Genomic DNA, 24,298 nt, shown 5'->3' on the forward strand with positions numbered 1-24,298 from the left:
ATGCAAAAACACATACAACCCTGGCTAATTGCCTCTAAGGAAAAGCCCAGGGCCCAAGATGGGGTACAAGAGGAAGGCTGGGCCTCTCCCGAGCATCAGACTAGCCTCCCCTCTGGGAGGTGACTTCTGAGTTGACAGAGGTGGGAGGGATGAGAAAGGGGACAGTAGAGTGTAGTTCAGGCAGAGGGAACAGACTGTTCACAGGCTCTGAGGATGGGGGAACCTGGCCGGCTGAGAAAAACACAATGGCCTATCTCACAGCTTCAGAGGCAGTGGAGACCATGTTACTAAGTGGTCCTTTCATATTTGGGAGCAATTAGTCCAGGAAGGACAGATTTCCATCATGAAAGCATTTTCCAACCCCTCATTTCCCAGACTAACCCACATCCCAGAGGGGAAAATGTGTCCACTCTCAGAATGGCAAATCAGCCTCAGAACCGGGGCCAGTTTACCGGGCAGCTGGACAGGCCCTATGTACCAGGCCCCACTCACTGCTCAGCACCTTCCTAAGGCCCCTACCTAACACCGTATCTGCAATTTCGTGCTCTTTTTCTTAAAGAGGACCTCCAAATGTGTATAGGCTTCGTGTCCCACCAAGTCTGGATCCATCCCTTATTAAAACTCAGGACTCCGGGCTTCAAGCCCAACTGCAGTGCCACCTCTAATTATTGGACTGGGCCAGAGCTACACAAGGGAAGAACTCTCTTTATAGCAAAGCAGAGTGTGGGGAGGCCTCCCCGCAGGCTCAGGGAAGGTCAGCGGCCTCACTGGTCAGCCCTTCCCCGGCGACTCCACTCCTTCTCGTGAGCCCTCCCCGCTTTCACTGACTGTGGCCACCGTGAATCACTTCTGATTTCCATCTCACTGTCTGTGACTCAGCTTCCCCAAGTGAACAAGCCGTCTGAGTGCGCTCTTCCAAGGCGATCACTCGTTTCTCATTTATTCTCATTCATCCTCGTACTTAAGCTCTCTTTCGACTTAGTCTGATAGGGGACATGTGAGTTGGAGACTACAGGACATGTGGGCTCTAAGGGGCAGGGGCTGGAGGTCCCAGCATGAGGGTGTCTGGGTCCTAGAAAGTGGCCACCAAGCCTGAGGTGCCCAAATGCTGGCTGGCATTTCTCCAGATTTTCTTGGGGTGAAGGGGGCGGGGAATGACCCCTCCCCCCATTACTGGCGTATTCTCTAGAGTGTGAGCTCCGTGACAGCAGGGAGACTTGGCTTGCTTTGTTTGCTATGCTTGGCCCACAGTAGGTGCTCAATAAATAAATGGCGAATGAATGAATAAATGGTATGTTACCCAGAATTGTGAGTTCAGATGCCTAGCCAGCAGACAGACTGATCAGCGCAACATCACAGCAAACAATGACTGAATTTGCCAATTTGTAGGATATGCTATTTCCCCAAAGACATACCCCAATATTCCCTTGCATCTAAGGGATCTGAATTACGGCAAATCACTAAGGCTGTGAAACAAGGCTTTGTTTAGTGTCAAAACGTGAACTCCCATGCTATCTCTTTATCTCTAGTCTACAGTAAGATGTAGTCACCTGAACCAGAATGAACGAGAGAGCATGCTTTCCTTTTCAAAACTTCACCAGAATTACTTTCAACATATGTATGATGAGTACTTAATTTTTCTTTCACCTCCCCTCTCCAGCAAAAGTCCCTATTAAGTAGATTCCCGACACGGTACCTTACATTCTACAAGGAAGAAGGGCTTTGTTGAGCTTCAGAGTTAATATCTCCTGACGCTGGTGGGTCCTCAGAACTCATAGAGCCTAAGCCCGACACCCCGACCCTGATACGTTGCAGACATGGGGCCCACAAGCCCCAAGGAGGGTACCTGAGGTGATGGTAATAAGATGGGATGTTTTCACAGCATCTCATCATTCATGGATGCTGCTACATACTTTCATCTTATCTCATAAAAAAAAATCCTGGAAAGAGGTATTATTAGCCCCATTTTAAAGATGGGAAAATCAAGGCTAGGAGGCATTCCACGACTTGCCCAAGATTATATGGATCAGTAGACACAGGGGCGGACCATGGAGTCAGATCTTGTGACCACAGCTCAAGGACCTCTGGATCCCCATTTCTCAGATGAGAACGTCAGGGCCAGGGCAGGCTTGATCACGAGAGTAGGTCACCTGACCCTCTGGGTTCCTTCAAGCATCCTGCCTCACCATCCCTGAAGAGAGGAGGACCAGCTGAAAACTGCTGTTTCAAAACAATCAAGTGTCTTTAGCTGAAAAGTCCCCTGGAAGATCTTACCTCTGCTTCTACATCTCCTTTGCCTTTGTTTCCCCAGGACTGGACAGCGACTTCCTGGCTGTGCTGAGTGACTACCCGTCTCCTGACATCAGCCCCCCGATATTCCGCCGTGGGGAGAAACTGCGTGTGATTTCTGAGTGAGTGAGCTTTCCAAAAATTTTACAAAGCCCCCAAAAGAAGAACTCGATTTTGGTGGGAATCATTAGATTTTAGCTATAGCCGTCCAATTCCACGTGGGTCCTGGTCCTGTTGTGAGGTGAGGAATTTGGCCCATACAGCAGGCCTTAATCCTCCTTAGTGCTGCCAGTACTCTAAAGCCCTCCGTGGCTCCCCATTGCCTGACGGATAAAATTTAATTCCTTAACTTGGCTTTTGAGGCCCTTTATGATGATCCAACGTCTGCTTCTTACGTTGGCCTCATCTCCCAGACACAGGCAGGGTTGATATTATATATTAGTGCAGACTCAGGAAGAGGACACAGAGGTCTGAAAAAAACTTCTGATGATAAACAGAAAGGTACTGCCTTCTAGCCTGTTGTCTCTCCATGATTTGAAATAGGCTATAAAAGAAACAGGGGCTCTGAGTGCCTTTTATTTAGATCCTCATTGATGTAGACATGTGAAACTATCTTGGTTAAATCTCAGGGTCTATTTCAACATAGCAAACACTTATTTTTAAAAAGCCTCCAACTGTGGAAGATCAGCTGGAAACATCATCTGCTCATCCCTGAAAGGTGGCTATTGCCAACTTGTGGGAAGATTTCCTGTTAGCTCAGAATGGGGGGGGGATACACTTAAAAACTAAATTTTCATAGGGAGAAATTCCAGTTAACATGGACATTGACAGACCTTAAAAAAGGAACATCCCAACGTATCCCAGGTTAAATCAGATTACTCTCTTCATTTGTTCATTCACTTTGCCACTCCCCTATTCGCTCTTTTCTATTTGTTCTTGTCCTTCTAGTGAAGGGGGCTGGTGGAAAGCCATTTCCCTTAGCACTGGTCGAGAGAGCTACATTCCTGGAATATGTGTGGCCAGAGTTTACCATGGGTGAGTACATTTCCAAAATAGCATCAATAAAGCATGATCTTTATGCAAGTGACTCAGACATCTGCATAGAGAAATCCCAGCCTGAGACAGTGGAAAGGAAGGTATTGGTTCGAGAGGGTCACTTCTACTCTCAGCTCAGTCCCTAAGGAATGGTGCGACCTTGGGCTAACCTTCCCCTCTCTGAGACTTGATTTCCTCAATAGTAAGACAAATGATGGAGCTTGCAGCTCTAATGCTGTGTTCCTGTAGCAATAAGGATTCAGGAACTGTGATCACAGGATGCGGCAGCCAAAAGTCAGTCTAAGTTCAAACCCTGCCTCTGTCACTTACTGGCTGTGTGACAGTGGGCAAGTTGTTCAACGTTCTAAGAATCAGTTTCCTTTCCTCACGCGTCAAATAGAGATCATAGTATACAATGATAGGAATAATAATATATAGTAATGGGACCAAAGTCTAGGGTTGTTAGGAAAATGAGATAGGATAATACATGGAGATTTCTTGAAACCATGCCTGGCATTACCATCAGCACTCAATACGTATTAGCTACATTCTGACCAAATCATATCCAGAACACAGAGAACAGGCTCTGACAAAAATGCTTACGTACCCAACCTGACAAACGGAGAAGTCAAGCAGAAAAGGAGACCCTTTAAATAATCGGGCACAGCAGATGAGAAAGCAAGGACGTTGCTTTCCCCTGCAGTTGTGACATGACGGGTGGCCCTGGTGGCCAGCACACCCAGGCCAGGACAGGTGTGTCTCAGCCCTGCTTCCTTGGTGGGGCCTCGGAAAACTTCCTCAACCTCCTTGAGCCGCAGTCTCCTCATCTGTCGAGCTACCAAGGCCGTACCTTGGCCTATAGGAAGGGAGAAGGGGGCTCCACTCTCCATTTGAGGGATCCAGAAATGACTTCCTTACAGTCAGAGGAGGACTCTGCATGCCACTTGCTCACCTGGGGAAGCAGAGCAGGCTGCCTGAGTATTTGAAGCACAGAATTCAGTGCACTTCATTGCAGCGTGACTGATTTTGATGATGAACACCCCAAAGTGTCTCTGTGCTTAGGATGACGAAGCTGAGCGGAGGTGGGGCAGTAGCTACTATGAGAGTTACGTTCTGAAAGAGGAGTGAGTCATGGAACTCTTCGCATCAGCTGTGTGTCACTGAACCATCCATTCACTTAGCAATCATGCACGGATACCTTCACGTTGAGGATGTGGTGCCGAATGCTGGCAGGCGCAGGCAGTGAGGAACCCAGATGAATAAGATGTAATCCTGACACTATAGTACTTCCAGTCTAGCAGATGCGATAAACGTTCTTAAAACATACAACAGGAAGAGAGGTGATGCAGCATAGTGGTTATGGAATTCGAAAAATGCATCTCAGTTCTAGCGCTATAAGTTGCAACGTGGGTAACTTGGATAAATTACTTAATCACTCTGACCCTCAGTATCCTCATCGGTGAAAGAGAGATAATACTACCTGTCTTAGAGGGTTGATAGGAGGATTAGATTTCAAGTGCTTAATATGGTATGTGGCCGATAATTAGTATTCATGCATGGCCGTTGTTACTGTCATTGTTTTACTGTCTTCATATTTATAAGGGGAATTTCATGTAAGGACTTGAAAGGATGAATGTCATGTATGCTGCAATAATTAACATGCCATGTACTATGGAGACCTAAGGGAATAGTTGAAATATTTGGCCGAATATGGTGTCATCATGATCTTAGTAACAAAATCCTTCTTGGAGACCAGTACATACATAAACGGTATGGGATGTTATGCCTGCGTGTCTTCTCACACACGGTGCTTCAGGAGCCCTCAGCCAGCCCCGTCAATGGCCTGCTTTCATGCCACAGGGAATGTTAGAGAGTGAGAAACAGCAGAGTGTTAAGATTGGTCACAGCATGCACTCATCCAGACGTGTGATTGAAAGCCAGGGCACGTTCATTGAAACAGTCAGTTAAAAAAGGATGTACCATTGCTTCCGAGTACACACCAGCCAGCTGCTAACAGCATTTCCTTCCACGCTGAGATCTGGCCCAGCCTGGTCTGAAAAATGAGATGGGCCCTTCCCCTTAGAACACAGAGTCCTCTGTGTCCCGAGCTGCTTTCTAAAGCGTATTCAAAGTGCCCACTCTCCTATGGACGGTGAACATTACATTGAAAACTGGACTACAGCGTTACAACTGCTTTTTTTAATTGTTAAGTGAAAAAAGAGCAAGAAACGTATGGAAATGCATCATGCAATGACAACTGAGTTTAAAATATGTTGAAAAGAGAAGACAAAGAGGAAATAGAATGAATGCAAGGTGGGGCATCAGGGGGGGAAATCAGGCACCACCACTTTTTTCTTTCTTCTTTCCTCCCTTCCTCCCTCTCTCCCTCCCCCTCCCTCCCTCCCTTCCTTCCTTCCTTTCTCATGTTCATTCATTCACTCACTCACAGATATATACCAAGCTTGATAACCTGGACACAAAGGCAAAACCTCAAATGACAGACACAGTCCCTGCCCCCATGGATGGAGGGACCGGGTGGTCAGAGTATCAGGGACATAGACATTAAATAAACTACCAAACAGGTCCCTTATCACGTTTTAGGATGCTTTTATATAACACGGAACGGGCACAGTGCAGCTGGCATCTGAGAAACAGGACAAGAAAGATGCTCTGCATCCTCATTATCCAGTGTAACACCTGGCTTGCAGTGTGTACTTGGGAATTTTATTTGAAAGATTAAATGAATGAATGAATGAATAAACCATTGATTGCCTTGCTCTTTTTTTTTTTTAAATCCCAACAGAGGGTTTTATATTAGCTGGACCTGGATCATTTCTGCATCCCTCCTGTCTTTCTTGGGGGAGGGTATATTCAGGATACTCATGGCTGTCTTTCTTCTCCCCAGCTGGCTGTTTGAAGGGCTGGGCAGAGACAAAGCTGAGGAGCTGCTACAGCTGCCAGACACGAAGATCGGCTCCTTCATGATCAGGGAGAGTGAGACCAAGAGAGGTGAGCAGCCTCCAATTCATCTTTCTGTACACGGGTCGGACAAGCAGGCTTTGCTCTGGGCTAACTCATTCACTACCTGGCTCAGGTTCCCTCCTCCTACGAGGCATGCAAATCAATCCGGCGCGGTGAGCTCCCAGCAGCCCACACACCATCAGTGCAGCCAGCACCGAAGCCGGGGGCAGTGACCTGGGTCGGGGGGGGGGGGTCGCTGGCACAGGCTCTGACCCACAGCAGGCCTGGCAGACCTGTTGTGTTCTTACTACACAGCAGACCTTCATTCTTAGTCCTGGCTGTGCCCTACAATGAAATCAGGCAGCTTAGAGAATCGGGACCAGCAGATTCACCACGACCTTCATTGTTTTAATTTTCATACATCCTACACACTAAGTAATTCAGTGAAAAAGAAATAGCCGGGCTTTGTCATGGTTCGAAGCAAGGGTCCCGAACTCTAATTTGGCCTGCGTGAATTACTAAGAAGTCACCTCTTCTCTCTAAGCCTAAGTTCCCTTCTTTATAACATGGGATTAATAACAGGAAAATACTTGGCAGGTGTCTGGAATGGCATATACACTTAAGCTCGCAGAAGCAAAACATTAATAGCCTGGGCTTACTCAGGCTAACTGAGAATTGATATTAACTTCTTAAATATAGAAAATATTTTCAAGTTCTTAGCCTGCTTCCTGTATGTTCGCTATCAAAGAAGAGAAAGTGTGGTATCTGAGACTATTTCCCGTGCACTTATTAAGCACCAGAGCTACCTGGTGCTGGATGGAGCCCTCCACCAAAATGAGCATCAGTTTTCCTTTGGGGAAGCAGGGACCATATATATGTGGATTAAGCTTTTTTAAAAATCCAGGAACAACTTTTCTCTCAAAAACCTGAATATGTTGGGTAAGAGCAAGAGAAAAGCAAAGGCAAAACTTCCTGTGCAGGTCCCAGGGATCTCCCGAGGCAGGAGACCCAGACTCCGGCATGGCCGGGCTGTGGCGGGGGACAGACCCAATGTGAGTTGCCAGAGCTGATCTAAAAATAATCAGGCCGAGCTTCAGCCGAGCTGGGGCCCAGGTGGGGGGCCCAGGCCCTGCTCCCTTGGGTATGCAAAGTTCTCATAAGTTTCCACCTGCTACCCTTGACCTACTCACCATAGTTCCAGTCCCTGCTGACATTACCGGAATACACATGCTGAACTGACTCAGAGGGCGGGCCTGGAACAGAGCAAGGGATGCCCAGCAGAATGCTCGGAGGCCTGCTCTAGGAGGACAGGGTCCCACCCCGGGGGCTGCCACTTCCAAGCTGTGTGCCTCAGGCTATATCACGCAGTGCTCGAGCCTCAGTTTCTCCATCTATATAGTATTTGAGAACAATACCTCCCAGAGTCTCTTTCTGAGAATCATCAGAGACGTTGCTATGGAATAGCTCAGCCCCCAGCCCAGCACATGCAGCAAAAACTCAGCAAGGACCAGTGCCCCTCCATCTCACTGCTTCGCCAGCCTTTTCACACCTCGAACCTCAGAAGACGGAGCAGGAAAGACTCTTAAACATGACCTAAGCTCAATTCTCTCTTTCCATTTGGGGAAATCGAGGCTAAGAGAGGTAGTGGCGGGTGCTCACCCAAAGTTCTACTTTGATTAACCCAGCTTGGGTCACGACTCTCATGGTGCTGAAGGAGACAAAACACATTTCATGTCGCTTAGGAATACTCTGAAAAATGTCTTAAGTGCCACAGTTCCTAAATTTCTGAGAACACCAAGCATAAGTCAGAGGCAAAAGGGACCAGGGAAAGGGGGCATAACTGTAAGGGCCCCTCAACTGTGTGATGGAGGAAAATGACAGCACAAATATCTTGGAGCGTGAACTTGGGAAAGACTCGAGAATGACCGCAGATACGGGATGTACAGGGTGCAACCCAACTCTATAGTCATTTCATTTGGTCTAAGGACCCACAAAAGGATGTGGAAGCCCCCAGAATGGTAACTCACAAAGCAAAGACTTAGCCCTTGCATTTGAACACCTGCATTGCAATAAGGTTAATGCAACTGGGCTGCTCAAATACCACACTCCTGGGGTCTCTAAAGAGTGAGCTACAACCAAGCAGACAGGGTTTGAGCAGCCATTGCTCAAAACACAAAAGCGTGTGTCTGGGTACCACCATCATATCACAAGGCTGAGAAGGTCTCTCTGCCTCAGCGGTGGTGGGCTCCTTAGCTGGCGGCACTTGGGTGGGGACACATGGAATGCCACTGACTCGTCCTCCACTTCCTGCAGGTTTTTATTCGCTCTCGGTTAGACATCGGCAGGTGAAGCATTACCGCATCTTCCGTCTGCCAAACAACTGGTATTACATTTCCCCAAGGCTCACCTTCCAGTGCCTGGAGGACCTGGTGAACCACTATTCTGGTAAGAAACACTCCATTGGGACCGATACATGATGCCCCTCTTTGCTAACTGCCCCTACCCCGGGCACTCAGTCTAGGCTGCACACGGGTCACTAAGACATGCCAGGTGGTCTACTTTGCTCTCTTGCCCATCCTGGCTTCTTCATATGCTCTTTTCTTTTTAATTCAGACTGTAAATTTCAGGCTAAAACAGACTGAATGTGAAGGCTGCCTAAGTAAGTAAGATGCAGCCAACCTCAACTTCACCCCCTCTCTACCTGTAAGTGAAACGAATTAAGATGCCCCTACATTCACAACCACAGACAGTCTGCACTTCCTTAAGTGGATTGTACGCTTGGGCCTCGGGGGCTTTGTTCTGAAATGCCGCTCATTTCCCCTTTTCTGCATGTCAAAATCCTCGTCAACCTTCAAGGCCAACAGGAAGCCACTTCCTTGATGAAGCCCTAAGAGTCAGAAAACTAATGGTCTGTTTTCTCTGCTCTCCTAGCATGTCAGGTGTTTTTCTCCCTAAAACTCTGGGCGTCCTGCCCAGGGACCTAGTTAACTGTGTACTAGTCTGTGTTTCCCAACAAGCTCTTAGACACCAGGGATTATACTTCGTTCATCCATATGTCCTCCTTGGGCCCAGGAGAGAAGTCCAAATGTTCCATGCTGACCAGGATGGGGCGCATCCTCCAGGATGGCGGAAGCAGAGTGGGGTTTGATGGAGGCGATGATATAGTGTGTAGAGTTGGAAGAGGACCTTTGCGTTAGATTGGGAAAGGCCTGAATGCCAGGTCAGGAGTTAGAATTTTATCCTATGCAAAAGGGAGAAATAGTAAAAAGGTGGCTGCATTTCTAAGAGTTGGCTCTGGAACCTTCTTGTGTTCATATCCCAGATCTGGGCAACCTTGGGCTGGCGGTCCACCTTTGTGCCCACATTTCTCCAGGTAATGCAGGTGCTAACTGTTCCTACCGCGCGGACGCTGTGAGGTCCGCTGAGTTAGAGCACGGAAAGTGCTGACGAGAGCGCCGGCCACGCAAACGTGGGCTCCTGCTATGTGAGCCACTGTTCCCCGGCCAGGAGGGCTCCCTCCTTCCTGCTTCTGCCTTGTGAAAGGGAGGAAGACAGAAGCTGCTTTCACTTTGTAAGCATCTTCCCCCTTCTGGGTTCAGGATGTCTGACCCCACACCCTGGGTTCTTTAGGATGTGGGATCTTGAAGGGCATTTCAAGGTGAAAGGAGGAGTCTACGGGGCTGGGTTATCACACCCGGCCTGGGAGAAGTGCAGGTCTGGAAGGACGAATGGCCACTATGGAGACCCAGGCCCAGGCTCCGGTATGGGCTCCGTGAGACCGTGGGCGAAGACCTTCACCTCTCAGAGCCCCGGATCCCCATTCACGGAAGGTGGATGAGAGCAGCGCCCCCTGCAGGTGGCTGTCATGATTATTGAACACGAAGGTGAACGTAACACGTTTATCACAGCCTGGCACATGGAGGATGCAAAATAAATGATAACAAATATTACTCCCATGATACCCAAACACCTAGCAGCTTAGCTAAAAATGAAAGAGGAAGGGAGTCCTGGAAACAGTCAGCTTTTACTGATCATGAGTCAAATCTGGTTGTGGTATTTGGCTTTTAATAAGAATCATCTGAGAGGTGTGGTGACCATAAGTTTTGCATAGACGAAAGCAAACATGAAAAGGATGCTGGCCCAGCAAAGATTTTTATGGACCAGGAGGACCACACGGCTTCCAGGCCGCAGACGCCCGAGGATCTCACACCAGCACAGAAGCAGCGCCTTCCAAAAATGCATCCCTGGCCATCGCATCAGCACAGGGATCGCAGTCAGCAGTCACCTCTGCGAATGACTGAAAAGGGTCTGGAGGCCTGAAAGCCTTCCGGTGCCTTCAGGACCTCAAGATGGGAATCATGTGGCCAATTTACGTCCCACCAGGTTCTTCCTAAAGGCGCAGAATCAGAGAAGATGTGCGCTAAGCTACGTGAACAGACGATTTTGTTTTATGAGTTACTTATATTTATTATCCTGTGCTCTTGGGAAAATTATTTAATATCTCAGAGCCTCAGTTTCTGCATCTATAAAATGGGGATGAAAATGCCTCATAGGATTATTGTTAGGACCAAAAAAAATAATGCCTGTGAACTGGCTGTGATCCTGACCCCAGGGGCCTTGGTTTCTTCATTCCCCAAATAGGTGTAACAGTACTGACGGCCCAGAGTAGCTCGGGGTTCCCTGAGCTGACACATGCCAAGCTCGCTCAGCACCAGGCTCGGCCTACGTGCTCAGAAGTGTTCGTCCTCTCCTTCTTTGCCAAAATGTATTTCTCACCCTAAGTGTTAACCTTGCTAAGGAAGGACGTTCCCCCGGCCTGTGCTACCTACTGCTGCTGGTTTCTTTTGTCTTTGTGTCTGACTCAAGTCTCCTTTGCCTCCTAATCTGGGAGGGCGTTTCAATTTCCAACCCGTGACAGGTAATTATTTCAGATTCACATCCAGTTAAGCTGCCTGTAAACCTCAGGGTCCAATCTCACATTTCTCAGTGTGAGCCAGGGTGGGTGGACAGTTGAGCTCATGGTGAAAATCACGTGGAGACGAAGCATTCTTGACTGCCACCCTCTGACAGCCTGGGCTTGCTTCTTCAGCTACCATTACCTTTTGTTCTTTGGCAAGGACACCCCAAGAGCTGCATCAGTGAGCTGGGAGGTGGAGCCTGCCTTAGGGGCGATGAGCTTCCTAAACCCTGGTGATTTATGTGCTCGGGGCTGGGGTGGCATTGTCCTGAGAGGCCAGTGGCAGCTCACATCCTTGGCCACCTCATCTCCCCCAGGACATGAGACCCACTGGGCTCTTCAGCCTCAATAGGGCCACACAGATCTCCTCCATCTGTCAGAATACCTGAGCCCAGCAGGCTCGAGTCTTTTCATGATGTCGTGGGCTACGGGAAGGCTTCGAAGAGATGGAGGCTCTACCTTAAAGCTCCTGGAAAGATGGGGGACCATGGAAACTCAGCTACGTCCTACTAGCAGAGGGATAAAAGGAAAGGATTTATTGAATTTTCATCCTCTTTGTTTCTAGGGTAGAGAAGAGAGATGTTTCTTCCTTTTTCCTTCAGCCATTTTCTCCATTTGCCTTTTATCTTTTTTCTCCTCCTGTTTCTGTGTCTTTTATCCTTTTTGTTCGGTCTTTGCTTCTTCCCCTCCCCCCCTCTACCTCATTCCCTCCTTCTCCCTCCATCTTCCTCCCTTCCTTCCCTCCCTCCCTCCCTTCCTTCCTTCCTGCCTGCCTCCCTCCCTCCCTCCCTCCCTCCTCTCTCTCTCCCTTCCTTTCTGTCTTCTTTCCTTGTTTCCCTTATCTCCCTTTCTTCCTAAAGATGTATTAGCCCCACCCACGCTGTACTGAACCCCTTCTGTGTGCTGTGGGAGAAGCCACATGGCACACACCTCCCCCACTGCCGCGCACACAGGAGGCTCACCTGACGCTGGTGGCCCTGCACCTTGGTGGGAAACCACTGAGTCTGGGCCCTCATGCGAGTGCTCTGACAGCTGTTCTCTCTTGGTAGCTCAGTGCCCTCACCCAACAGTTGAGGAAACAGGTTCAGAGAGGGTCAAGGTGATTCACTATCTGGGCGGAGCTGAAACTCAAACCCAAGTTTGGTGAATTCTGGATCCTAAACCCTTCTCTTTACTTGTGGCAAGCTAGGCACGGTGTGTACCCAGGACACGTTAATAATTCTTCAACAGCTGGGCACGTGACTCTCAGCCCCTCTCAGATCTCAGCCTCCATTCCCCCTTGTGAATATCCAGGGCTCTGCACCCCACACTGGCCGGGGCATCCCACAGTCGCTGACTGGTTCTCTGCTTCCCTCCTCAGAGGTGGCCGACGGCCTCTGCTGTGTGCTGACCACACCCTGCCTCACTCAGACCACGGCTGCCCCGGCAGTGAGGGCCCCCGACGCACCTGTCACCTTGCGCCAGAAGACCTTCGACTGGAAGAGGGCATCCAGGTGTGTGTCTGCGTGTGTGTGAGTGTGTGTGTGTCCTCCATGAATGAACGTGTAAGCCCTAAACCAGCACGTGAGCCTGGCATGTGAACACCATGGCCAGTTACCGCTGGCCCTGCTAAACCCTCTCTCTGAGCAGATACAGACCCCAGGAATCCCACTGTCCCCTGGGAGGCAGACCCAGCCTCAGGCCTCATGCCCCGGGTGGCATGGCCCTAGCAACTCCCTGCCATGGCCTCAGGCCCCGCAGTTGTGCAAACATTTATTGAGCCCTCCTTTGGTGTTAGCTGAATAGTTTCTAGCTGAATGATACCATCTTGCTTTTCTCTAATTGTTAGTACCCTAGAGAATAACACACAAATCAATCTTGTACAAAGTTAATATTACTGTAAACTTAATCATGAAGGTAAACATACAAGCAAAATCCTAAGGCAACTTCATTTTTTTAAGGGAAAAAATCTTCCCTTATTTGTTCTATTTGATTGTCAGCTATTGCATTTTTAGGGTACCTGTAGCTGGGATTATCTGTAGTTGGGGTTATCTTATTAATTAAACACCGATCCAGACATCCCATTGGTAAATTCAAAGAAAACCAGTCATCAGAATTGCCTGGGAAATGAATAAAACAGCTCCTCCTTGTAAATATCATGAAGAATATTCATTAAAATTTATAGTTTTAAGTTTTAGCCATCCAAGGAAATGGCAGTTCAGAGAGGTTGAGTGATTTCTCCAAGATTACACAGCCGCAAATGCAAGAAGCAGAATTAGAATGTTAGATATATATTAACCAGGCTCTTCATTTGTTTTTCTACCTTTTCTCATTCTTTTGTCCTCCATCCCACTACGTCCCTCTCTTTTGCCCCTTTCTCTGTCCAATTTCTGCCCACTCGCAGACGGCAAGATGACCCGGAGGGGGCTGAGAACCCACTCAGTGTGGATGAGTCCCTTTTCAGCTACGGCCTTCGGGAAAGCATCGCCTCATACCTGTCCCTGACAGGGGATGACAGCACCTCCTTCGATCGAAAGAAGAAAAGTGTCTCTTTGATGTACAGTGGAAGCAAAAGAAAGAGCTCTTTCTTCTCGTCGAGGCCGTACTTTGAAGACTAGCCCGAGAACAGACACCATGGTGTTTGCCCAAAATAACAGAGGTTCAAACTGTCACCTGGGATCTTGCAGAGAGGCATGGTTTCCTGGTTCCTGGGGAACCCCACATCTTCCAGAAGCCAAGAGAAGCCACATGGAGAATTGAACTCTCATCTTCTCTATCTGCGTCATGACAAAGGGAACCCCTCCCTGGCATCTGATCAGGCACATTGCAACATGTGGACTCCTGGCATCTTCGGGCGAGGGTTCAGAAGAGCCCTGCGTGTGTGCACGTGCACACCGCACTTGTGGGAAAGACAAAGACGTTCTCTCACAGGACCGTGCCCAACCGAGGACCGCGCTCCAACACACCGCCCAGGTGGACTCACTCTGAGGTCCCTGAAGAAAACTTCTGAATGAGAAAAGCCTGAGAAGAAGATGAGCCAGAAACTGTGGCCTGGCAGAAAGTCTGCGTTTGCAAATTGATCTCCTGCATTGAACTTTTGTAACCCATCTGTAAAGAGACCTCTGGGATACAGCTCCTCTCTTTTTAAGGGAGTTCAGTGACACTAAATGCTAACCTTCCTTACGAGCCCTGAATGGGGAGATCCCTTTGGGCTTCTCGTTCCAAAGGTACGTGTGCAGAAGTCAGATGGCCTCCCTACTTCTGCTGAGACCACGAGTGATGGGGGAGGGGGGTGGCTGCTGACGGGGAAAGCGCGAGGGCAGGCCTGGCACCGCGCAAGATTTCATGAGGTCGTCAACCACGGCTCACAGCACAGGAAGAGCTTCTCTGGGGTGCTGCGATTCTTGTCTATATTAATGCATCAATTACTCATTCATGATAGTGACTGCCAGAAGCGGCACTGTGTTAAGTTCTGTGTAAGGTATCAGGTCAAAAATATGTGTGTGTGTGTGTGTGTGTGTATGGATTGAGAGAGAGAGAGGCCCCAGCAGTGTAGACAGGGAGAAAAGTGTATAAACAAATATTGTGAAAGGGGGCTGTAAAGCAGAAATCAGCTCACAGCTTTGGGTGGGAGTGGGGTCAGGTAAGGGTGACCCTGGAGCTCATGTTTCAGCTGGATCTTTAAACAGTGGAACGGTTGGTTGGACTGGATAAGTGAGAACGGTTGGATTTTTTGAAAAAAGGAAACTGATAAGTTCTAAAGGAACAATGCATCCAATATCTTATTCTAAAAAGAGTCTGGCAGCCACATGAATAAAAATGCTCAGCTCTAGAAAAGATGGGAATTGGAGTGGCTTAATTCTGTCAAACATAATTTTAAGAGACGAAAGAGAAACCATAGCAAAGTTCTAGAGCAGGAGAAGCATTTATCTCCAGATCCTGTTAGGAAGGGGGCTGCAGATGTCGCCGTGACCCATTTTCCCGGTTGCAAAGGGATTCGGGGGGAGGAGGGGCACTGCCAACAGGAAAGGTTTGTCTGTCCAGTATATATGCATTCTGTCCATCTGAGATCACTGCGCTGGTGGTGTGTGCACACGCGCTTACATGATTTTCCGTATCATCAGATTCCAGTGTGTTTATCCAAGAAGACACTTGTGGTTTCCTCAACATTCCCCAAAGGCTGTTTCTATAGAGCCAGCCAATGTATGGGAAATGAATGTAGCTCTGGGGACACCGACTTCCGCCGTAAGTCAGGGTGACCTGGTGAACTCCTGTGTGTACAGCGTCTTCTGTATTGTTTTCTGTTGTGACTCACGTGGTTGGAACATTTGGGGCGGAGGCAGAGGGATTTCTAAGTGGGAAGCATTACCCTTTGCTAAATCATGTATGTATTCCTGATTAAAATAAACCTAATGAATATTTAATTCTTGGAAAGTGGGGAGAGCTTCCTGGGTGAGGCCGGTGGGTGGTTCGTCCAGAAGCTCTGTGGGTTTCGAATTTTCAAATAAACTTGCAGCTGGAGAGAGAGGAGACCAGGGAACACGAGACGAACCCGCACTGGTTAGTATCTTGGTTTCTTCTTGAGGTGCAGCCTTAAGAAACCAGGGTTTTATGACTTTTGAGGGTGCCTCATCCAACTTGAAGGTGGATGTCCAGGGATCGAGGGAGAGAACAATTTCTTAGCAATTGTTATGAAAATTTTGTCTCACCTAGACACCCCTGCAAACTACTTTTGATACCTCTGCTATTGGTTCTCCCAAGAATTTCTTTCTACAAATATGTTTTTGGACACCTGTTAAATACCAGACACTGTCCTGGGTGCTGGGGCCATTGCAGTGAAAACCAGAGGCGGTCCCTGTGGGGCGGAGCCGGGAGATGTGCCCCTCCTTCCCCACGTCAGCAGGGGTGGCTCTCCTCTCCTTCGTCCCCTCCCCACAGTCTGCAATTCCTGGCAGCCCAGGCTCAGCCCTGCAGATGACAGCAAGACCCTGGGATGACAGAGAAACACCTAGAAGGAAGCCGGCCCCCGAGAGATCATGAGATACCTGTACTCCACACTTGGGGAAACGTTATGGGAAAGAGGAGAAAAAAGAAACGCATTTATTATTTAAGCTACTTTTATGATGGGTCTCCTTGTTACAGCAGGTGAGTATTTGCTCCAAAGCACACAGAAATAAACCCGCCAAGATTTGCAGATAATGAGATAACTTCATAGAAAATCCAATGGAACCAACAGACAAAATATTAGAGGCGGTAAGAAAGCTCGCCAAATGCGGAACCAACTTTTTCCTCTACACCCAACTGGAAAATAAAATAGGAAACATGAAACCATTCACGTAGGGTCTCGCCTCAAGGTCTCGCCCCAAGATAACTTTACAAAACTTTTATGGAGAAAAGTTCAAAACTCTATGAGAAGACGTAAGGAGACAAAAATACTATGTTCCTGGTTATGGGGTTAAACTGATCCATGGATATAAGAACTAACATCCTAAAAACATAGATATTTTTCTGAAATGATCTGAAAAATTACATGAAACTACAATCCAATTCCCATCAGGAATATTTTTTAAAATCCGTAAACTTATTCTAGAATATATATGGAAGCATCAAAGCCTGTGAATAGCAAGGCCAGTTTTGATTAAGGGAAGCAATAGGGCAAGGGCTCGGAGGTCTGAACGAAAACAGGAAAAATCAGTGCTTTGGGCCCAAACCAGCATCCCCTGCTCTCCACCACTGCTGGTTTAATGAACTCAGCATGGTCTCAGGTGCCCTCTTTGAACCAGGAGCTGAGCTAAGTGTTAAGGCCGTACTAAGAGCTACTAAGAGCATAAATCACGTACCAAATCAAGCACCGAGTCCCAGTAGAAATGGAATAAGGTGTGTTAGAAAAATTAACAAGCATGGAAAACAAGTTGGGATTCCTAAAAATTGTTAAGTAGAAGTCTCTTCACCACCGTGAGATGCTTTCTGTTTTAGAGCTGGAGAAAGGCTTAGAGGCCCCATTCGGCTGAGCCCTGAAGGGTGGAGTGATTTTCCAGGTGGAAAACAGGACGTGCTGACCACAGAAGAGCCTGGAAAGATCTAGAGGAAGGCACAGCATTTTCTAGGAATGGTGGCAGAGCTGCTGAGCCTTGACTGTAGGGCTCATGTGGGAAAGGAGACCGGAAAATTTAGCTTGAGGCCAGTTTCTGAGGCCTGGAGTTCACTCGGAGGAATGCAGAATTGGGGCAATGTCAAAGGAAAGCAATGGAAATTTCTTCTGGGTCCTGAGAATCATAGCACAGAGGACGTGACCTCCTCTGCCTTCTCTTAAAACTGGCCAAGGGGTCAGTGCCACAGAATTCAGGCTTGCAATATGGCTCCCCTCTTCCTTTTTCAAGAAAGGATCTGCTTTTGCCTGGAGTTGCCTTCGCTTGGCATGGGACATGGGGGAGCTCGGGTTCCTTGAGTTCCCACAGTGTGCAGGGCACTTTACAAACCTTATATCGTGACTGCGTGAGCCCGTGGGAGACAGAATTAATCACACCTATTTTATCCATGAAGAAGGCAGTGGTAAAGTGTTTTACCCAAGGCCAGCATCTTAATTCCGGCTTGTCTGATCCTAGGCCTGCACTCTTCCTCTGACCCATTGAGACCCCGAATGAGTCACAGGCTCTTGGAGAAGGAGCTTCACAGTGTAGAAGAACACAGGATTTGGCTTCAGCTTCCAACCCCTAATGCAGCTCCTTCTTTACTGTGTGTTCTTTAGCGGGTCACTAAACATCTCTGAGCCTTGGCTTTCTTTTGTCTAGATTAGAAATAAAATAAATGTCCCTGGCAAATTAATGTGAGGAATCTATGAGGTAATATATTGGAAGTGACTTATGGTCCCAAACATGCTAAACAAATAAATATAAGTTATTAATTATCACAGGAGTCTGTCTCGTCCAAATTTCAACAGTTCTGGTCCCAAGATTTGTAGAAAGACTGAAGATTTTATCCAAGAATATAGCACCAACTCACATTCATTCCCCCAAACATCTGTTGGTAGAGAGCACATTGAAGAACTGCTAATATCCTGAAGTATTTTAATTCTCTCATTCCCAAATAATTTCACATGCATCCCCCAAAACTGCAGGGAGCAGTTGTAAAAAGCTGCCTCTAAATGACTAAAACAGACGGAGGGATTATTTTTAAATACACTACCATTTGTTAAAACAGATTCATTTTTGAAATTCCCTAAACATCTAAACCCTCCAGAGCTTTCAAAAGGAAAATTCTGCCTTCTGGGCCCACTGGAAGGTATTTTTGGTGTCCTCTGGGTCCCACTGAGTGTCTGGCTTCTGAGCAGGCCCTGAGGGAATCAACGCAGCCCTTCAGGATCAACTCAAAGTCAGGACGGTCTGCTTTCAATACCAGGAACTGAAAGATGTTTGTGCTCAGGCCTCCTGCCACTCAGATGCACCAAGCATGAAGGGACAGATTGAAGAAAACCTGAAGCAAAGGACGAGAAACACAAGAAAGAGGTGGGAAGGCGAGAAGTGGACTAGCCTGTGGGTCCCTTGACACCTCCCCTCCCAGGCTCATGAGCTCCTTTACTGCCCGGATGTTAATCACGGAGCAGCGACCCTAAGACAGCAGTGCTGGGTGCCCCGGGCTCTGTGGAGAGCCAGGCATCCCCGGCTGTCCTGGAGTTGACAGTCTTGTAAGAGAGACACACATGGCAGTAGGAGTAATTATGTGCCAGTGGGGAAGCAGGAGAGATGCCGTACGAGATTTACAGATGGCATTAGCCATAGGAAGAGGGTCTGGTTCGAGGCTGGGAAGTCTGGAAGGAGCCCCTGAAAGACGAGTAGGCCGGGCAAAGAGGAAGACGGGAGAAAAGGAATCCACGCACAGGAAACCGCCAGTAAGAGGCAGGATAGTGCAGGGAGCCTTCAAGGAGTGCTAGAAGGCTCCCGTGGCTGAGGGGAGAGACGAAGTGGCAGGAGGCCCTGCTCCCTGTCAGGGACAGTGACGATGCTGAGGCCGCCTCAGTTGTGCCCAAACAGTGACACTTCTCCACCCTGCTTATGATCACAGGTTTGGAGCCTGGGAAGGCTAGAGAGAGCTAGATGTGGTTTGATGGCCTTAGAATCGCCAGCAGGTCCATGGCACTGGCCTCAGTGGTTCTCCTTTGTACCTTCCTTTGTGTCACTTAGTAGTCTCCTCATTGCTTTCTCTTCCTCCAGCACTGCCCCTCTTACACGCATCCTCCGCCGAGCTCTAAGAGAAGTCTTCCTGAAGGCGAGTCTAAGCAAGTTTCCCACCTGCCTAAAACCCTTTGATGGCACGAGAGTGTTCATAGCAGCACTATTTCCAGTAGCCAAAAGGGGGAAGCAACCCAAACATGAATCAATAGACGAATGGATAAACAAAACGTGGTGTACACATACAATGGAATATCCTTCAGCACTAAAAAGGAATGAAATTCCGACGCATGCTACAACGTGCTTGAAGCTTGAGGACACTATGCTAAGTGAAATAAGGCAGTTACAAAAGGACAGATCTTATAGGATTCCACTAACATGAGGTAAATTCATATTAGAGTGGGCAAATTCACAGACACAGAAAGTAGAATAGCAGTTGCCAGGGGCTGGGAGGAAAGGAGAATGGGGAGTTAGTGTTTAATAGGTACAGAGTCTTTGTTTAGGATGATGAAAAAGTGCTGGTGACAATTCATGCTGATGGTTGCACTACATTGTAATGTACTCAATGCCAGTGAACTGTACACTTAGTACTGGTTAAAACGGGAAACCAAACCAGCAGACACACAAAAGACGTTGAAGGCTCCCATGCACTCAGGATAACACCTGAGGCATTTAGTGCAGGCTGGCTGCTCTCTGCCTCCACACCACTGTCCACGCAGACCCGGTCCTCCAGCTGCACTGCATCATGGGCAGATCCCAGCAAAGAGCCAAACTTTCCCTTGGTGCCAGGACTCTGGTTACGTGCCTACACAGCCTTCAACATCAGCTGGCACAGTCTCTCTCTCAGGAGGCATTCTGGGACATTCCCTCTTTCCCCTGAGTTTGATTGGGAGCTTCTCTCTGAGCTGCTCTAAGATGTTCTTTTAAATATCTGCTTGAAGTGTTTGTCACCTCTTTCTCCAGTAAACTACAAGCTTCCTGAGAACTAGGACATGTATTATTTAGCATGGCATTTCCAAAACTGAGCATAGTACCTGGCACCAGTTGGACATTCAATAACATTAGAAGCTAATCAGTGACACAATAGCCATCAGAGCGTATGCTGTGGTCAATAAGTTGTTTCCTCCATCATAATTATTCCATCACTATCAACATTCTCATGTCATCATCACCATCACCATCAACATCACCATCATCACCATCATCATCATCACCATCATTACCATCATCGTCACCATCATCGTCATCATCACCATCATCATCACCATCATCACCATCATCATCATCACCATCATCATCAACACCATCATCACCATCATAATCATCATCATCACCATCATCACCATCATCATCATCATCATCATCATCACTCAGCAGGTACTTCAGACCGTCCAGTGGAATCCTGAGTGTTATGTTCTATTCTTTGCCTTCTTTCACCAGTCAGCAAAAAAGCTGGCCAAACCTTTGTTGCTCTGTGACAGATCCAGCTGCCTGCCACTCCTTTAATTGCTATTAAGCCCTAATGAGGCACTCCCAGGAAATAGAAACTCTTCCCTGTCTAGAATTATTAACATTTTAGATATGAGTGGACAGCAGTCAGGGGAGCCCTGCAGCATCCTGGCTCACATGAACATGGAAAGATGGCCATGGGCAGGACCCCCACTCAGAACAAAGGATAAAGCAAGTCCAAGCAACTGAAGCCAACGGGGTCAAGGAGGGACCACCTTCAGCAAGACTAAAGGCAGGGCAGGCGACTCACCATCAGCACGGCTCTCCGGAAGAGTCTGGCATCTGCAGCCCTGGGAGTTAGAAGGTGGATGCTGGCCACGTCGGATCCGCCACGGTCTGCTGCCAGTGTCACGCGCCGAGGGTCCCCACCAAACGCTCCGATGTGGGTCTGCACCCAGGTCAGAGCCGCCACCTGGTCCAGCAGCCCCCAGTTGCCGCTCAACTCGCCGGACCCTTCAGAAAGAGGAAAACCTTCAGCACTCCGTGATTCTGCAACCTGGGATGTAACCATCCTCGTGCTGTGTAAGCCAGGCACGGGGTGCCGGTGGGGGGCCTGGGCTCCCACCCACATAGGTCTGGACTGTGGTTTCCCAATATAGTGGGGCAGTGGGAAGAGCCTGGGCTCCAGAACCAGGCCCATCCGGCCCGGATTCTCGCTTCAGCCTTTGCCAGCTAGGAGACCGCAGACATGTCCCTCCACCTCTGTGGGCCATGGCCGCTCCATCGTAGAGGGCAGCTTCTCACATGAGAGGCAGTGCACGTTCAGACCCCAGCCTTGGCGCATCCGACGAGAAGGAGCTGAACTTCTGGCCCCCCATCTCCCCCCACTGCCCGTGACTCTCCGTGTCTCCTCCCCCCTGATGATGGCCAGGCCCGGCTGAGGCTCTCAGTCCCACCTCTTCCCACTACCTTCCATGACCTTCGCAGCAGCGGCAGAGCTGCGATTCAAGTTTCTTACATTGTTTGATTGTTGTTGATTGTCATTTGATCCTGTTGCTTGTTTCCAAAGCACACACCTTTTGACTACAGTCATGTATATGACCACATATGCAGCACTCAGTTGAGTCCATCTCTTTTTTTCATAGAATTCAGTAAATATGTATCAAAAGCTCAGCATGTTTTTTTAAATCGAATGATTCAGACACAAAAAACCCCATAGAGCCAACGCATGCTCTTCCCCTTGGCATTTGGGACACGCCGCGCCCAGGCCCTTCCGGCATCCTCTGAATTCAACGGCTCCTCTTTATCAGTCTACACTGCTAACTGCCCTGAAACACCAGGCCTGCTCTGGTTTGAGCCGAGGTTCATGTCCTTCGTCTCTGGCTTCTTTCCAGGAAACCCCAGCAGGACCCGTGGCTCCAACCACCGCCTACATGCCGACGACTCTCGGGACTGTGTCCGCAGCCCAGGGCACTCTCCCAGGCCTCGGCCCCTCGAGTTCCCCCAGGAGGCCGTCTCACGGGCACCTCAAGTCCATTCAGCCCCAAAGGGAATTGATTCTAAGTCTCCTGAGCGCTCCCACCGGCGGCCTCGGCAGAGTTTCTTACCTTCTCCTCCAAGCGTGGCACCGCCCACCCTGCTCCTGCACGGCCTCGCGGGGGTCTCCCCGACTGCTCCTTCGGCCGTGTCCCCCTCCTCCCCAGCTGCTGTGGGCTCTCCCGCCACTGACCACCACCCCCTTTCCTCCACGCTTCTCCTTGGCCTCCTGTATCCACACATTCCTCCCTACAGTGAATTCTCCATGGCTCATCCAGAGTGGTCTTCTAAACTTAGAACCTTGATTCTCTCTCTCTCTGACACACACACACACACACACACACACACACACACACACACACCCTGCCCCATCCTATGTAAAACCTCCCCTCTCATCCCATGGTCCTTAGGACACCATTTCAGTTCTTCTATCACATTCAAAGCCCCCCAGGACCGGGTCTTCCATCTCTGAGGCCGCGTCTCCCTTTGTCCCCACCCTGTCCTGTGCCGCAACCACCCAGGCTTCCCCTCAGAGGCTCAAACACACCAGCCCCGCCCTCCCCCATGCCTGTACTTGCACATGTGATTTTCTCCACCCAGAGCTGTCCCCTCTCCCCTTGACCTTCTCTAACTCCCTCCTCTGGCCCAGTCATCCTCCAAGTCTTAGCTACACCATCAACTCATAGGCAGCCCTCAGGGGAAGTGAGGGGCCCCTTTCAAAGTATTTGTCACCACTGGCTTCCCTGCTAGACTCTACCCCCCATGAAAACCAGAAGCACAGAGTAGGTCCTTATGAAATGTTAGGTAAATGAAACGACTACAGTTATTATGAACACGAATCATCATCAAGTGAAAAACTATCAGAAAGAACCCATATTCCCAAATGGAAAAATAGAAAGACCTTGCATCCGATTCCCCAAACTGGTGTTCACAAAGCTGACGAGAACACCAGCTCAGTGGACATAACGGTACAAATTACTCTGCCAGCTGGGGAGACACTCAGAATTTCTTCAAATACATTTTATGTTCTGGGTTTAGTGAAGCCATTGGCACCATCCTCTCTGCGGACTTTTCTGGATTACACGCACATTCCATTGGTTAGGATGAGTGCTTTTGTTTCCAAGGTCTGAGGGAGGGCAGGAAAGCCGGGCACCAGCTGAACAGGACCCAGTCTGGGAAGTGACGCCCACGGCCTGCATTTCTAGTGACAACAGGGAGGGACGCCACTGTCCCTGACTCTCACTCCCCATGTACCAGCTTCCCACTTACAATGCTGACATTCTGGGGTCTACAGACCCCTAGGATGTGGGAGATGAGGGTGCATTCAGGAGGCAAGTCTGAACTGGGCTTCACCTCATGCCAGGCGCTGCGCTGGGTAGTGCAGAGAGCAAGATAGGCAAGATCCTAGCCCTCGAAGCAGACACCCTCCGGGACGTGCACACAAAGCAGCCACCTAGCTGCTCTGAGATGGTCTAGTTCAACCCTTTCCTCCCCTGGTGGAACCTGAGACTTGAGAGGGAAAGAGTCCGTTTAGGTGCAAGAAGCAAATTTGAGATCAAGTTGGCACTTAAATCCAATGCACACTCAGAGCTCTTTGTCCTAACTTTCAATCCAATTCAACAAACATTTGTCAGAAAAATCTATGGTGTGCAAGGCACTGTGTTATTTTCATTAAAAAAATTTAAGTACTCTATTTATGGAACTTTCTCTGCTCGGAAGCCTTCATAACTCCCTCATTCCTGTCTAACTCCTTCCTGGCTTTTCAGCTCCTCTAAGCTTGACTTCAGCCCATCCGAACAGTCTGGGTCCCCTTCACTTTCTAACAGCTGCCCTCGTCCAGCCCTCGGGGTCTGCTCACCACCCGTGTTCATCGCCCTGCAGTCTGGCCTTGGTTGAGCCCCGTTCTCTTTATCCTCCGGTCCTC

At 48.8% G+C, this 24,298-nt stretch overlaps 2 protein-coding genes across 3 annotated transcripts in view; one reads left to right on the forward strand and one right to left on the reverse strand.

The window, feature by feature from the left end:
* The window catches only part of SLA (Src like adaptor), a 34,285-nt gene extending 18,675 nt beyond the window's left edge, over window positions 1-15,610 (forward strand). For both annotated transcript variants that reach the window (XM_082601807.1, XM_082601806.1), the window contains 6 exons: window positions 2,312-2,411; window positions 3,238-3,324; window positions 6,230-6,333; window positions 8,599-8,730; window positions 12,603-12,735; window positions 13,626-15,610. In XM_082601807.1, the coding sequence (XP_082457933.1) occupies window positions 2,312-2,411; window positions 3,238-3,324; window positions 6,230-6,333; window positions 8,599-8,730; window positions 12,603-12,735; window positions 13,626-13,839 (770 nt within the window). In that variant the 3' untranslated portion in view covers window positions 13,840-15,610. The remainder of the gene's footprint in view (window positions 1-2,311; window positions 2,412-3,237; window positions 3,325-6,229; window positions 6,334-8,598; window positions 8,731-12,602; window positions 12,736-13,625) is intronic.
* Window positions 1-24,298, reverse strand: part of TG (thyroglobulin) — a gene marked incomplete at its 5' end in the record, with an annotated part of 239,460 nt that overhangs the window by 76,425 nt on the left and 138,737 nt on the right. The window contains one exon of the mRNA XM_082601181.1: window positions 21,149-21,351. Within this exon, the coding sequence (XP_082457307.1) occupies window positions 21,149-21,351 (203 nt within the window). The remainder of the gene's footprint in view (window positions 1-21,148; window positions 21,352-24,298) is intronic.

Source organism: Mesoplodon mirus (genome assembly GCF_964341445.2).
Source record: "Mesoplodon mirus genome assembly, chromosome: 16".
NCBI classification, from domain to species: domain Eukaryota; kingdom Metazoa; phylum Chordata; class Mammalia; order Artiodactyla; family Ziphiidae; genus Mesoplodon; species Mesoplodon mirus.